At 41.0% G+C, this 16,660-nt stretch overlaps 1 protein-coding gene across 2 annotated transcripts in view; it reads right to left on the bottom strand.

The window, feature by feature from the left end:
- Nucleotides 1–16,660, bottom strand: part of DOCK8 (dedicator of cytokinesis 8) — a 229,135-nt gene that overhangs the window by 155,705 nt on the left and 56,770 nt on the right. For both annotated transcript variants that reach the window (XM_073634844.1, XM_073634849.1), the window contains 6 exons: nt 11,862–11,982; nt 9,696–9,905; nt 5,935–6,020; nt 4,512–4,578; nt 2,560–2,709; nt 386–466 (listed from right to left, as the gene is read on the bottom strand). In XM_073634844.1, coding sequence (XP_073490945.1) covers nt 386–466; nt 2,560–2,709; nt 4,512–4,578; nt 5,935–6,020; nt 9,696–9,905; nt 11,862–11,982 — 715 coding nt within the window. The remainder of the gene's footprint in view (nt 1–385; nt 467–2,559; nt 2,710–4,511; nt 4,579–5,934; nt 6,021–9,695; nt 9,906–11,861; nt 11,983–16,660) is intronic.

The raw sequence follows: 16,660 nt of genomic DNA, 5'->3' as shown, positions 1-16,660 counted from the left end.
AAACTTAAAGACCCATAGTTGGGAGCACAGGGGAAAACAAATAAAGTCTGCGACAAAAGTAGCTCCTGGATAGCCAGCTAATCTAATCTAAGGGTATAAGAAGTTCTAAAGCTGGAGCCCACATTTCTGCACTTTTTTATATGTCTTTTCTCAGCCCTACCTCTATAACACATACAACAACAAAAAAAAAAAAAGCTGACGCAAACCAGATACGTTTGTACGACACCAGCATTTTTTGTTCAATCTTATACCAGGTACCATGGGAATGCATATAGTACAAAAAAATGGCTAGTTATTATGCATCTTTATTATTATTTCTTGCTTGCGTATTCTCTTATCTAGGTTCTCAGAATATGAGAAAGTTAACTAAAGACCAACAACTTACCTTTCCACCATCGCTCTCTTTTAAAACCATGTATGGTTCAGAACACTCTGAGATTTCTCCCTGCTGAAGAACCTTTTCAATCTGTAAAAGGCAAAAACAAAGTAATTTACACTCAACATATAAAAAAAAAAAAAAAAAATATGCAGTTTTGTATTTACTTTGGTGCCAGCTACTAGACAATCCAATCCAATTTGCGAGTTACCATTCCATTCCTTCATCTCCCGGGTCTTCCCACAGCAAAAAACTTCTAAGCATCCTTTTTGCCAAACTTAAAGTGATTATAAAAAGTCTCCTTTTTTTTTTTTTTAATAACAAACATGTTATACTTACCTGCTCTGTTGCAGTGGATTTGCACAGAGCAGCCCGGATCCTCCTCTTCTCTGGTCCGTCTTTGCTGCTCCTGGCCTCTCCCTCCTATCGAGTGCCCCCAAGCAGCTTCCTATGGGGGCACTAGAGCCAAGATAAAAACCTTCTGCCTTTACAACTCCTTTAAGGCTGAATTCTAGGGAAGAAAAAAGTTCCCACTGCAAGGGTTAACTGCTTCTTTTGCCTACGGGATTATGAATATGGTGATATGCTTACCATACTTTTCCCTCCCTTGGCAGCTAATGCTCATCCCTGATGACCTATACTCAGGAATGTGAGCAGGATCTCAGCTTCTTCATGTGAAATGCAGGACTACTTGTCCTGCATTGTACAGGATGACATCAGAGAGCATACAATCAAGCAACAAAGGTAAGAGTCCTCGAGAGACCTGTTGTACCGAGAGGAGGAAGCCTGCAGGAGCAAGGAATAACGTATTTCACCAAATTTATCATCTCCTAGGCAAAACAAGCAGTTAGCCCTTGCTGTGGAGAAGGGGACCTACGGCAGGAATACAATTTTTTTCCAGGTGTCAGCGGTAAAGCGCCACTAGATTTAGCGGTGCTTTACCCTCATTTTTGCGGCACTTTTAACCCCCGCTAATGGCCAAATAAAGGGTTAAAAGCACCCACAAAGCGCCACTGCCGAGGTGCTTTGCAGGCGCTTCAGTGGCCCTGCCCATTTGGGCAGGGGCACTTTAGGAGCAATGTATACACCGCTCCTAAAGTGCCTCAAAGAAGCTGCTTGCAGGACTTTTTGACATCCTGCCAGCACAGTGCCCCAGTGTGAAAGCACTCGGGCTTTCACAATGGGATTGCAGCTGAGGCTTTTTTCAGGCGCTTTACAGGCAGTATTTTTAGCGCTAAAGTGCCTAAAAAACGACTCCAGTGTGAAAGGGGTCTTAAGGGGCACTTTCTTCTTTCAAAAGATAAGCTTATGAAATTTGGGATGTACTTACCAAAACCAATCCCTCTGATTTCATTTGATAAACTGAGAGCTACTCCTTTAGTAACACACCCTTAAATTGTAAGATGGCATAAAAAGGCAAACACTGAGTACACCAAGTATGGCATTTAAAAGACTGTGTACAAATAACTTGCTGATGCTTAGAAAACAGATTCAAAAACCCCAGTTTTTGCAATTATATTCCCCAGTTATTGCATAACGCACCATGGGAAGAAGGAAGAATCTTATTTTAGGTTTCTTTAAATGTGAACATACAATTAAAACCATAGCTAAAATGATTTGTTTAGGAATGTCTATTTTATTTTTTAGGTCTCATGCACACTGGACGTTTTTACAGTTGCTGTTTTTGGCTTCTGGAATTTTTTTCTACACATGTTATCCTATGTGTCCATACACACGCTGTGATTGGCATTTTTTAGGTGGTGCGTTTTCTGTCCAGAAAAAAATCCAGAACTAGTGGGTTTTGAGAGGAGTTTATGAACTGTAAAAACGTTCTAACGCCGGTAAACGCGGTAAAATGGGGCTAACCGGTGTTTTTGATACCATAGCTCGTGTTTTCTTGCTAAAAATGTTAACGCTAAAATACACGGCACAACGCTAATGCAAAAAAAAAAAAATGGGAAAAAGTTGCGTTTTTAACATGGCTACGCTACTCTCTCAGTGTGCATGAAGCCTTACAGTGCATTCAAATTCAAAACACAGACCCAGGTGAACTGTTTTTAATAATTGTCCAGAGTTCATCTTCAAGTCAGTAACTTCCACCACCTGGAAACACCATCCAGAATGCAATAGCTCAACTGAGGCCTCAAGATGGATCACTGCATCTGATAAAAAGACAACCTCACCTTAACAACTAGGAATATATCGTGAGAAGGGTAAGTAATGGAGAACAGTGCAGTTCTTGCTTGGCTTGAAGGGGCCACGCTGGGTGTGTGAGCTCGGAGGTGGTTCTTGAATGCATCTGAATTCAAGTCACAGTGAAAATTCTCTGAGATCTAAGAAATGGAAACACACAACATCAAAGTACATTTCAAAGCTAGCTCATTTTAACATTATTTTTCTAAATTAAACTTTATTTAAAGCAGGGGCCACCTATCTATCGTTTTTTTTTTTTTTGAGTTCATTCACAAAATTTTCTTCTCAGCATTACATACTCACATATTGTGTGTAATATGTCCGCCTGTGTCAGATTTCGTCGGAAAGAATAACTTATGTTATTCACTGCAGGCGGTTTCCATCTTCATTGTGGGCATTTGAAGCCCACAAGCATTTATTTCCTGGATGTGGTGAATGCTGTGCTCCCAGCATTCACCGCTCGTTCCCGCACATGCTCAGTGGCATCCTGGGAAGCCTGAGACTAGCTCCCAGGAATCTGGGAGAGGCTAGAAACACGCCTACTCCCACGGGAGGAGAACCAGGAAGTGCAAAGAAGAATAGAAAAATAAAAGGTAATTACGGCGATTTACATTTTTTTAAATGGCATGTCAGCATCTAGGCAAGGAAGAGAATACATACAGATATTGTTCAAAATTTGGGTGGAACTCCGCTTTAATAAATTTTAGGGCTACAAACTCTAGAATCGCTGTTACTGCTAATCATTTATATAATAGTGCCTAAAAGAAGAACTCTGGTTACCCATAAAAACTATTTGCTCCTTATGTGGCCAGTGCAGAGTAAACAAATAAAGAAGCAGATTGGCTGCCATAGACAAAACAGTTTTCTATTTAAAACTTTCGCAGCGTTGATACAGGATGCATCTCATCCAGACATGAGATCTGAGTGCATAAAGTAATCAGAAAAAAAAAAAGAAAATGAAATGATCTTTTTTAACAATAAGGGGACTTTTTATCTATTGCCTTAAAAACGGAAACTAATTGCACAGTCACTTAAGTAACTTTAATATAAAGAAAAGATTACAAATTATATAGACACAAATTAAGACAATCAAAATACATTTTATGGATCAGTCCAGTTTATATATTTGAGCTATGAACCTACAGAACTTACATATTTTATTTTTTTTTTAATTGTTTGTTTAGAAGAAATTATATACCAATTCCAGAAAGTAGGAACCACACATCTTCAAAGGATACGGTAATAACGGCCAAATAACACAAAACAATGTGAAATACCGGTCCCAGAAGCACAGAAAGTAGAAAGTGGTTGATGAAAGTAAAAGTGTATATCCCAATTCGTTTTTGTTTTCCTGTTTTTCATTGAAGAGATATCCTTTCACTTCCTGTCCTCCTAGCACAACAGGAAGTGAGAGAAAAGCACTCCAAAGTGGTGAGAAATCCCCTCTTATACAGCTGTCACTGGAACCAGTCTTCCTGTTGAAAGGTTTCCCATCTATTCCTGTTCCAATGACAACTGTAAAATTTGAGATTCCCCATCACTTTCCTTACAGGTAACAATTGTCACCAGCAGATACATGTAAAGAAAATGTATTTGTATTTCTATGACTCTATAGGTCTGCAACTCCATTTTGGACTAGGTCACAAGATAAGAATAACCTTTACTTAGTAGTGAAACTTAGTAACACGTTTTTTTTGAGTTACACGGGATTGATCCATTGGCTGTTGTAGTGATCAATCAAGCCACTCTGTAACTCACTAAATAGTGAAGGAAGAATGGGGGTGACAAATCTGGAGCTTGCACTTTGGAAATCAATTTGGTAATGGAAACTTCTATTCTGACCAGTTGGACAAGTTTCTTTTGAGCATACAGTTCTATTGCATGCAAAATATAGTTGCACATTTAAACCAGCACAATCATTCAGAGGATAACATTTAATTACCTTTTTTCGTTCTTTACAGTCATAAAGTGCAATGCTTACAAAGAGAGGCTCAATATCAATATCAAATCTGTGAGAGAAAGGGGAAGGGGGAATACACATTTAAAACAGCACAATATATGTCTTCCCAAAGTAAATAAAAGGTATTAAATTACAAATACTTCTAAAATCAAAAGTAACATATGCAGTTCATATTAATGTTTGCAGGTTTTATAGTACATAGCACATTAAAGTCTGTATATCTCCACAAGGAAACACAGCTATGCAATCTGTATAGTCATAAAGGACAGTCTCTGTCTTTAGCTGAAAGACAGTCTCTGCCAGAACTTTATCCAGTTCCACACAGCTGACTGCAATATGATGGTTTTGCTATGGTTTTGGTCATCTGTATTCTACCTTTATACAAACTGATGTTAGATATCTGTTTTTATATATATACTGTATCCATAGCACAGCAGTAGTTTTCTCCTTTTAGGCACCCTGCCCCCCCATGACTAAAACCCTGTAGAGACAGTGGTAGTGCTTGAGGGGGGCATATTAATCACTAGTGTATATTACGGTTTGAGCTATTGAGCTCTGTAAACAATGGTTATTTTACAACATGTAAAGCACCTGGCTGGACAGGGGACTATATAATACTAATGCATATTTAAAAAAATAAAAAAAGACAGAAAGGTAATATTTTCTTTTTAGTCCTGACCACAATAAATACATTACCATTTAATCTGCACTGCACACGCTATCTGCAACCAGCATTGGTAACACCTCCTTTGATTTCCTTTATCACTACTTCCTAAAGCTGGAGCAAAACTTCCTCAATGGATATGACACTTACAAAACACATGAAGAGATAATATGAAGCAGGAACTCTACTGGCTAAAGCCGGTCATACATGGATCGAAATTCAGCCAGTTCCGCAGGGACCAAACAAATTTCAGTCCATTTATAGGCAGGATGGTTGTACATAAGTCGATCGATCGACTTGTGTACATCCAGCCTGTTGGGAAATGTTCTCTCGATCAGAGCCACAAGCTATAGCCACCGCTGCTGATCAGTGTATTCTGACAACGAAGAAGTCCCCCCCCTGTCCGAATACAATAGGGCAGTGGGAGTGTGTGGATGGGGGGAATCAAGTCATTTTCTTTCATTCAACAAGCTGGTTGAACAAAAAATTACTCATGTGTGGTCAGCCTTAACAACTTGCACCTTTAGTTTGCATGTCAGTATAAAAATAAATGTATACAAGTAAATGCAAATTGTTAAGCCAGCAGAATGTCTTCTTTATATGACTTTTATGTAAAGTGTGACAAATCAGGAGTTGGCCTTATCTTATAGAGGGGAGGCAACACTGACTCAGCTTCTTTTACACAAATATGCCATCAATGGCAATGGATACAAAGAAAGTATAAAAGATCCAATACTGTACTTCAGCGTATGCAGCTTGACCATTATTCTAAATCCCATGTGCTCCTTAGGACAATCTGGTAAAGGGCGGATTTCAACAGCATCCTCCTAAAATGAGTACAGAACAATATCACAAATACATATAGAATATAATAAATAAAACAAATAATACTTAAAGCGGAACTAAAGTTAAAAATAAAAAAATTGCAAACAGGCAGTGCAATGCATGTCAAGCAATGTTTTACAATAAAATACACAATCCTGTGTAGAATGTACCATGCGCAGCTCAGTTTACGTTGCGGCACACCACCTGTGTGCCAGGATGACTGCACTCTTGCACATGCTGAAGACCAGCACTCAGAAGAAGCTGGGAGAGGATGCCAGCACTGGGGAGGGACTTCACGGCCGTTGGACCGTTGAAACAAAACATAAATATTTTTACCTTTAGTTCCGCTTTTGCAGTCAAATTTGAGCAAACCCCACTATATATGTTTTGATGTGTTCCTATTCACACAGCATAGCTAAAAATAATGTTTTAAAAATATTTCTTGCCTTTCTAGGTGTTTGTTCAGAGCAGATCTTTGTGCAGACTGCAAGCAACTCTGAACAATTTGAAATGAGTGGAAGCTAAACCTGTCCCCACTGACAACGTGGACACACTTAGTTTCATTAAAGGGGAACTGCAGTCTGCTCACATAATTTATAATAAAAACATCTTTGCAAAACTGAAACTTCCCTCCAACCACTTTGCATATTATATTATATATACTGTGATTCTGTACTTGCCAATTATGCTGCAGAAATCTCCCTCCACTAAGTGTGGCTGCAACCATTTTAACTGTGGGCAGCTGAAGCTGCTGCCTGTTCACTTCCTGGATTTACACAGAGGCACAGCTCCAGCTCTGAAGCTTTCATTGACTCACTTATGACTCATCCCCCCTCCCTTCCTGGCAAACTCTCACAAGAGTGAGAGAGATGTGCATGATGTCATAAGCCTAGGCAAGTGATGGCGAACCCGTGGCATGCGTGCCACAGCTGGCACGCAGAGCCCTCTCTGTGGGCACGCCAGGAAAAAGAGCACACACTGACTGGTGTTCCATCAGAATAAGCTTTATCTCCTCCACCTCATTCCCCATCAAACTACATCTCCCACAAGTCTCTGTCTGGGGCCAGCGGTGACGTGTCTGGGGCAGTGGCATCTCCAGCTTTCATATTTAGGGGGGGCGACAAGGACAAAAGTAGGGGGGCAACTATAAAATGCAATTATATATATATATATATATATATCTATATATCCTGGGGCCCTTTACTACGATCCCACAACGGCCCTTTCACATGTTCTGCAGTGACCTCCCTTCCTACTGTATTGGGGCCCCCCCAGGGTGACAGAAAACAAGAGATATATGTCACCAGCATACCAAGAAAATATAAGGGTCCAAAGCAGTGGGAGAACTATCAGGGTTGCAAAGGTTGTCTTGCCACCAGGCCCTGGTGTTCTGCCACTGTGGGGTTCCCCAGCCTCCTATTGCTGTCCTGCCCCTGCTAATGACAGCGCTGGTCTGGCATCTCTTGGAATTTACAGGCTGGTCCTCCTGTCCTAAGGACAGGAGAAATCAGTCTGTTTTTTCAGTAACTGAGAGTCCTGGTGGAGTCCTTCCTGCAACTTGCTCTTTTCCCTGCCAATGAGGATGCAGGGGAAGGAGCAGATCGGTGGTTGTGTGAGCGCTCACATTATGCAGTGTCAGCGAGCAGAGAGAGGGGGGAGGAATCACCCGCAGGAGCTGACTGGGGACGCTCTCCCTCTTAGACATTGCCTTTTTGTAAAAAAAAAAAAAAAAAAAGTTTTTTTTAATTGAGGGGGGGGGGGGGGGGCACATGGTGGGGCACAGCATAATGTTGGGGGGGTCAGGCCCCCCCGCCTAGTGAGGCCATTGGTCTGGGGTGGGCGTGAAGAAGAGGAAGAGGCTCCCACACAGCTCTGGGGCAAGTGGTGACGTGCCCGGGGTGGGCGGGAATGAGCTGCCAGGTTGGAAGTCACACAGGCACTGGATGCCGGAGCCGGGTGGGATTTTTAATGTGGACACATTATACTGCTGGTACCAATATGCACATACCATCATCTCCACCTCTAACCCCTCCCCATGGCTGCTAACGTTTGCAGAGAGCAGCAACAGGTGTAAGTTGGTTTCGCGTTGCAGTTTGGGCACTAAGGCTCAAAAAGGTTCGCCATCACTGGCCTAGGCTAATGACCAGACAAGAAACAGGAAGTGGGCTGTATAAGGTATTTACTGGCAGAAAAAAAATGTTTTTCTATCCAAAGTTAAAATAACAAGGGCAGAAGATTTAATTGATGGAAAGTTGAAAAAATTACTGAAAGTCTGCTTTAACCTACAATAGAAAAGAAAGGCTTCTAGATCTTTTCCCTTTGTTAGGACAACGGTCAAATCTAGTTTACAACTGACGATGAGATCTGCCAGTATAGTTTTAATTAGGGTAAACATGTACCCCCCAGCCCCTTCTTTATAGCAGAACCCCGTCTGCACAGCAGAGGAAACCATCTGATACAAAAACCTTCTGCCTTTACAACTCCTTTAATTTTTTAGAAAAGAGCAAGAAAAATGTAATTAAATTTATGCATTTATGTAAATGAGAACATGTAACACATATAAAGTAGCCGTTATCTCAATTTGGCTGCAAAGGTGGAAATACACTTTAAAGAACAACTATTCTACTGGAAAAAAATATATATTACAAAGCAGGTGGGTAGAGAAGCACTAACTTTGATTTTTTTAAATTCATGATAGTGCTAAAGCCCCATCTTTTATGTTAATGAAGTCACACTCACCTAACTTCACCTGCTTACTACTAAGCTCTGTCCTTTTGTATATGGTTATTGGAAAAGGTTTAGGTTGTAAAAGAGTTAGGTTTCACTTATGATGATGGCAAGTGGCAGGTAAGATTAGTTAGCTAGTTAGAGTAGTCATTAAACCTGATACTTCCAAAATACACTGGAATCCTAATGCCCTGTACACACGATCGGACACTGATCGGACATTCCGACCACAAAATCCGTCGGATTTTTTCAGACGGATTTTGGGCCAAACTTGTATTGCATACACACGGTCGCACAAAGTTGTCGAAAATCCGATCGTTCTGAACGCGGTGACGTAAAACACGTACGTCGGGACTATAAACGGGGCAGTAGCCAATAGCTTTCGTCTCTTAATTTATTCTGAGCATGCGTGGAACTTTGTGCTTCGGATTTGTGGAACACACGATTGGAATTTAACCAATCGGATTTTGTTGTCGGAAAATTTTATATCCTGCTCTCAAACTTTGTGTGTCGGAAATTCCGATGGAAAAAGTCCGATGGAGCCCACACACGGTCGGAATTTCCGACAACACAATCTGATCGCACTTTTTCCGTCGGAAAATCTGACTGTGGGACTTTACAGGGCATTACACAAGTAGGACTGAGTATAGTCCTCCAGTACCCTCATCATTTTTTTGGCTAAAGTGCATTTTGAAGCAAAAACAGCAAAAGTCACTAAACTAAACAGTCCACAATATGGCTGCCAGCACTTTATATTTTGTTAAGAACCCGAAGGCAACTGATATTTAGAGATAAAATAAAACTTGTTACATAATCCTGTTTAGAGGTTCCAGTTTGAGAATGGCTTATAATACTTAAAAAAATCTGGAAATACTTAAATACTTAAATTGGAATAATTGCTGGTTTTGCAAACTAGGAAGACAAATGCTACAGCTGACTTAACATGATACCTCATCTATCGGGGGGCTGAGGGCAAAAAGTTCAGCTTGTCTATTGGCCCTGCGAGCTTCTTCATTTTGCCTGTCCAAGTCTTCCACATTTGAAAGCTGAAGGAGGTTCGTTAAACGACTTTCTGGATTTATGCCACGCAGATCAAAGTCACAAGCTGTGAGGGTACTTCCAGATTCCGTAGGCAAGCTGGCAGGTAGACCTCCTTCAGCCTAAGGCAATACACAATACACATTACTGGCAAAAAGTACAGAGAGGAGATACACCTCCAGAGAAGCCTATACAATTTTTATTTTATGATGTTAACATGAAGAAAATTAAGCAACAATATAGGAACAAAGTGCTTACATGAATTTTCTAACAATGGAAAAATTCAAATTCAACCAGAGAAAAAATATTTGTGAGTGAAGTTGTTAAAGAAAGACCTTAAACAAATGGCAATCAGTACAACAATTAGCAATCTCAGCTCTGCCTCTGTACTAATTGTAACTTATTTATCATGACATTTTAAAATGCGTTTTGCAGCAGCACATAAAGTGCTGGTCATAATCCTATACTGTACTCAGTGAATGTGATAGCCAGTGTATGTCTGGAGAATGGTACTAGCTACTTGAAAAGCAAATAATTCAATGAGAGCTCTCCATAGTGCTGAAACCATGCAACTCCAGAGTGATAACTGTTACATCATTCAACATATTGGATTAATACCAAATATGGAGTTCACTGATATCACCTTGGCAAAGTTCCTTGTGCATGTAAAATGGTTCATGGATCAATGGATCATGCTCACTTGTTAATCTTGAGCCTCTTTTACATGGTTAGTGCAGAGGAGATAAAAACAGGCAGCTGGGCTGCAAATTTACTACCCACTGACGACCTGCCTAAAGCCTACAATACAGCCAGAGGGGGCTGGTCACATGCTGCAGCTGCAATGCTTTACATCTTGCCAAATTTAACGTGGGGATGCATGTTGACTTTACAGGTGGCACAACTTGCCAAAGGCTCGGCTGCCCCCCTGAACAGATTTTCAGGGGGCGTTTTTTTACAGGAGGCTGGGAGGCGTTATGACACACTCTCACAGCTTGTTTTAACCTCTAAAAAGCGGGGTGATAAAAAAAAGGCATTCGGCAGCCAGCAAGTGCTGGCAATGGCTACTTGGCCCACTTTGAAAAGTGATCCACCATGGATCAATTTTTAGTGATTGTCAAGTGTGGATATAGCCAAAGAGCTAAGCAGAGAAGAGGAAGGAAGGCGCTGTGCCCCCTCATTATGAATGATGAATGTAGAGGAGACCTGGTGTCTGGCATAAATGAATGCAGTTATATACTTTTAGGTAAATGTCATTCATTTTAATTAATTGTAATTCACTTGCCAAAGGCTCGTTTACATTAGCGCTGCCCCCCTGAACAGTTTTTCAGAGGGCGTTTTAGGGGAGGCTTGGGAGACCTGGTGTCTGACATAAATGAATGCAGTTATATACTTTTAGGTACATGTAATTCATTTCAGAACAATAAGTGCCTGTTCCGCAGATACAGTGCAGCATGTCTGCATTTTATTGCAGCTCCCCGTACTGCACCTCCAGGCTGTGTTGCAGTGTGAAAACAATGGTTTTCTATGTGCCCAATTCACAGCTGCAGTGCAGTGAGCGGCAATAAAATGCAGGCATGCTGCATTTTTATTTTTGCAGTGCATAGGAAGGTACCACATGTCATCGCTCACATGTCATCGCTCTGCAGCGTAGCGCTGTTGTGCAGTGACACAAATTAAGTGTTACTTTGTGCACTTTAAATAAAGTTGACAAAAAAAAAAAGTGTGCTGAAATGCACATCACACCATCCTCTGCCGTCAGCTCACTGCAGCCGAAATGGACAGCTTCCCGCACACTAAACCGCTCCAGTTTAGTGTGGGCAGTGTGAACAGGCCTGCAATTTGTAACTACTGGGTGTGTTTTTTAACTCTTTATTCACACCGGGATTAAGGGGACACACAAAAAAGGGTTATCTGTCTAGCAAGATAATAGCAGGCATCTTGAGGTGGGTGGTATGAGAAACCAGAAGCCATGACAGGGAGCCAGAAGATGACTTAGCCCCCCAGACCATAGCTTGAAGTGAAGCATCATTTTTGCTCTGATTGACTCTTTCATAATATTTCAAGTTGAAAAGGGATACCTGTTCATTTTGCCTGGCCTCTGCCTCATCGGATTCAAATATTTGCTTTTGGAGTGTTTTTTGGAAGTCCTTCCTAGAGCCACTTCTGCTAAAGTTGCATGTACCTGAGTTTTCCTGATTCCTAAAATAAAGATTCAAATTCATTAAGATATATCCATAGTCAATATTTAAAACCATATTATCATTTCCACATTGAATTTCAATTATCTCTAGCTTACAACTATTAGTCTGAACAATCATGAAGTTTGATAGCTTACTTGTTGAAGAATACCACACATTTACTTCCTTGAATGCAGTGACACGTACTCGCTATTAGGGATGGGCTGTTTGCTCAGGTCAAACATGAGTTCGACTCGAACATTGGCTGTTCGCCGAATAGCGAACAATTTTGGGTGTTCGCGGCAAATTCGAAAGCCGCGGAACACCCTTTAAAAGTCTATAGGAGAAATCAAAAGTGCTCATTTTAAAGGTTAATATGCATGGTATTGTCATAAAAAGTGTTTGGGGACCTGGGTCCTGCCCCAGGGGACATGTATCAATGCAAAAAAAGTTTTAAAAACTGCCGTTTTTTCGGGAGCAGTGATTTTAATAATGCTTAAAGTGAAACAATAAAAGTGAAATATTCCTTTAAATTTCGTACCTGGGGGGTATCTATAGTATGCCTGTAAAGTAGCGCATGTTTCCCGTGTTTAGAACAGTCTGACAGCAAAATGACATTTCTAAAGGAAAAAAAAGTAATTTAAAACTGCCGGCTGTTAATGAATTGTCGGGTGCATTACCAGGCCCTTTGGGTCTGGTATGAATATTAAGGGCAACCCCGAACCAAAATTTTTTAAAAAAATGCGTGGGGTTCCCTCAAATTCCATACCAGGCCCTTCAGGTCTGGTATGGATTTTAAGGGGAACCATGCACCAAATTTTTTTTTAAAAATGGCATGGGGTTCCCCCTCAAAATCCATACCAGACCCTTCAGGTCTGGTATGGATTTTAAGGGGAACCATGCACCAAGATTTAAAAAAAAAAAATGGTGTGGGGGTCCCCCTAAAAATCCATACCAGACCCTTATCTGAGCACGCAACCTGGCAGGCCGCAGGATAAGAGGGGGGATGAGAAAGCAGCCCCCCCTCTGAACCGTACCAGGCCACATGCCCTCAACATAGGGAGGAGGTTCCCGCTGTGTGATGCTTCTGTTCTTCTGACACTTCTTATATAATTGAGGGTGGTGGGGACTTCCCTATGGGTTTCCCGTGATGTTAGAGGGGGCGGTCTCTTCGGGTGGCCCCGCCCTCCGTTATATAAGAACTGTCAGAAGAACAGAAGCGTCACACAGTGGGAACCTCCCATGGATGCAGATCATCCGATGAACGAAGGGGGAAGAAGAAGCTGTGGAGGAAGATGCCGGACGAGAAGATCAAAGGAAGAAGCAGAGGACCGGAGGAAGAAAAGGAAGAAGCAGAGGAAGAAGCGGGGGAAGATTAATAAAGGAGTTGTCAAAAACCGTCTCTCGTCATTTTTAACATTTTTGACACTTTTTTTGTGAAATGGTAGAGGTTCATTTGTACCCCCTTACCATTTCACACGGGGGGGGGTGGGATCTGGGGGTCCCCTTTGTTAAAGGGGGCTTCCAGATTCCGATAAGCCCCCCGCCTGCAGACCCCCACAACCACCGGGCAAGGGTTGTGGGGATGAGGCCCTTGTCCCCATCAACATGGGGACATCCTCCCCATGTTGAGGGCATATGGCCTGGTACGGTTCAGGAGGGGGGGCGCTCTCTCGTCCCCCCTCTTTTCCTGCGGCCTGCCAGGTTGCGTACTTGGATAAGGGTCTGGTATGGATTTTTAGGGGGACCCCCACCGCCATTTTTTTTTAAATTTTGGCACGGGGTTCCCCTTAAAATCCATACCAGATTCAGGTCTGGTACAGATTTTGAGGGGGACCCCCACGCCATTTTTTTTTTTTTTTTACATTTTGGCATGGGGTTCCCTTAATATTCATACCAGACCCAAAGGGCCTGGTAATGCACTGTGGGGGAACCCCAGGCCGTTTATTTCAATGACTTTTAGGTGTATTGCAGAGACCCGACAATTCATTAATAGCCGGCGCTAGCGCTAGCGCTAGTACTAGTTTTAAATGACTTTTTTCCTTTAGAAATGTCATTTTGCTCTGGACTGTTCTAAACAAGGGAAACATGTGCCACTTTACAGGCATACTATAGACACCCCCCAGCTACGAAATTTAAAAGGAATATTTCACTTTAATTGTTTCACTTTAAGCATTATTAAAATCACTGCTCCCGAAAAAATGGCCATTTTTAAAACTTTTTTTGGCATTGATACATGTCCCCTGGGGCAGGACCCAGGTCCCCAAACACTTTTATGACAATAACTTGCATATTAACCCTTAAAATTAGCACTTTTGATTTTTCACATTCGTGTCCCATAGAGTTTAACGGTGTTTAAACACATTTTTTGCCTGTTCGCATGTTCTGCTGTAAACCCAACAGGGGGGTGTTCGGCCCATCCCTACTCACTATGCCCTGTTGATAGGCACTGCTGTGTCACACATTTTACAGAACCTGCCTTGTGAACTACAGAGGGGCTTGTAAACCAAAGGAATGAGCAGTGAAGAACCACAAAACAAGGCCAAAAGACAAGCAGCACTTACAGCATGAAGGGGATTTTTTCAAGTAAGATTATATTGAATTGTCAAAAAAGCTCTATAATTTATTTTACTATTACAATACTGGTATAAAAAGAAAGTGCATACTGTGACTTTAGATCTCCTTTAACATGAAAAAGTGCCTGTACTATAAATAAGGAACTCTCATGTAATGGTCAGGGGAAACAATGATTTCCTTCAAACCGAGGCATACTTTATTCTAATCTTGTTTAGGAAACAAAGACTGACTGTATTTTTTTTTAATAGTCACAGTACAGTACTCAATTTGGGTCATCCAGCCTTGCTCTAAAGTAGTTCTCCATAAAAAAAAAAAAAATAACAGAATGCACAAAAAAACCTTGATCAAAGCAAACCAAAACTAAAAGCATGTATACAGTATTTTCTACATACCTATATGTGCTCCAAAAGTAGTGCTAAGAGAAACAACTAATATATATATATTAACCCTTGATTTTCAAAATTAATTTCAAATTCTTCATTTAAATTTTTCAGGTCACTGAAATAAGATGGAAACCAGGATTGTTGCTTCACAAGTTACCTTTAAAAATTGCATCAGTTCACACCCAGGTATTTGCTAAAACCCTAAGATTTAGCTAAGAAAAACATTAACAGGGTTATTAAAAGGGTATAATTTGCTTCCCTATTTTTTCACGTGTCATATTTTTAAAATGGCAGCCCTATAAGCTGCTAATCACCTATACATGCTCTGCTTACTGGTTCTGCTTATGTAGCTTCCTCTGTTGTAGAGGAAGTGTCTATATGCACTCCACTTCAGGTTATAGTTACCGTATATTCATTATTTATGGGCACACTAAATTGTTTTTTCTGACATATGTTATCGTTACAAGGCTGAAAAATTTGCATAACATCAACTGTATTATATGTTCCTAGGACGATCCAGAGTTAAATAAGTGTCCCATCACATTATTTCTTTCATTATAGGCTACTTAGTGCTAGAAATGTGAAACACACCTGTAAATTAAACATTGCTCATCGATGTACAGTGCCTTGAAAAAGTATTCATACCCCTTGAAGTTTTCCACATTTTGTCACATTACAACCAAAAACGTAAATGTATTGTATTGGGATTTTAGGTGATAGACCAAAACAAAGTGGCACATAATTGTGAAGTGGAAGGAAAATTATAAATGTTTTTTACAAATGTTTACAAATAAACATCTGAAAGTATGGCGTACATTTGTATTCAGCCCCCTTTACTCTGATACCCCAACTAAAATCTAGTGGAACCAATTGCCTTCAGAAGTCACCTAATTAGTAAATAGGGTCCACCTGTGTGTAATTTAATCTCAGTATAAATACAGCTGTTCTGTGAAGAGGTTTGTTGGAGAACCATAGTGAACAAACAGCATCATGAAGGCCAAGGAACACACCATAAATTTGTGGAGAAATTTAAAGCAGGGTTAGGTTATAAAACAGATATTCAAACAAAAAGATGCAGTGTGCAGAACAGTGGAAATTCAAATGCAAACTAGAAGTTGCAGTATGGGTGCCGGAGCTGTGGTGTCCTCCCAACCATCAAAAGACAACGCAGTCATAGAAAAAGAGACAGCTGGCAACTCCATAATCCTCAAGTATTTATTTAGCCATAGCAGTGAGTACACAGATGGTGGCAGATGCGTTTCAGTGATAAGCCTTGTTCACAGCACACCTGTGAAACTCTGGAAGAGCTGCAGAGATCCAAAGCTCACATGGGAGAACCTGTCCACAGGACAACTATTAGTTGTGCACTCCACAAATATGGCCTTTATGGAGGAGTGACAAGAAGAAAACCATTGTTAAAAGAAAGCCATTAGAAGTCACGTTTTTAGTTTGCAAGAAGCCATGTGGGGGACACAGCAAACATGTGGAAGAAAGTGCTCTGGTCTGGCCTAAAAGCAAAACACTATGTGTTGCGGAAAACTAACACTGCACATCACCCTAAACACACCGCCCCCACCGTGAAACATGGTGGTGGCAGCATTATGTTGTGGGGATGCTTTTCTTCAGCAGGGACAGGGAAGTTGGTCAGAGTTGATGGGAAGATGGATGGAGCCAAATACAGGGCGATCTTAGAAGAAAACCTGTTACAGTCTGCAAAATACTTGGGACTGGGGTGAAGGT

The sequence above is a fragment of the Aquarana catesbeiana genome, linkage group LG01, assembly GCF_042186555.1.
Source record: "Aquarana catesbeiana isolate 2022-GZ linkage group LG01, ASM4218655v1, whole genome shotgun sequence".
In the NCBI taxonomy this organism is placed as follows: domain Eukaryota; kingdom Metazoa; phylum Chordata; class Amphibia; order Anura; family Ranidae; genus Aquarana; species Aquarana catesbeiana.
This window is presented reverse-complemented; position numbering and strand designations above follow the sequence as displayed.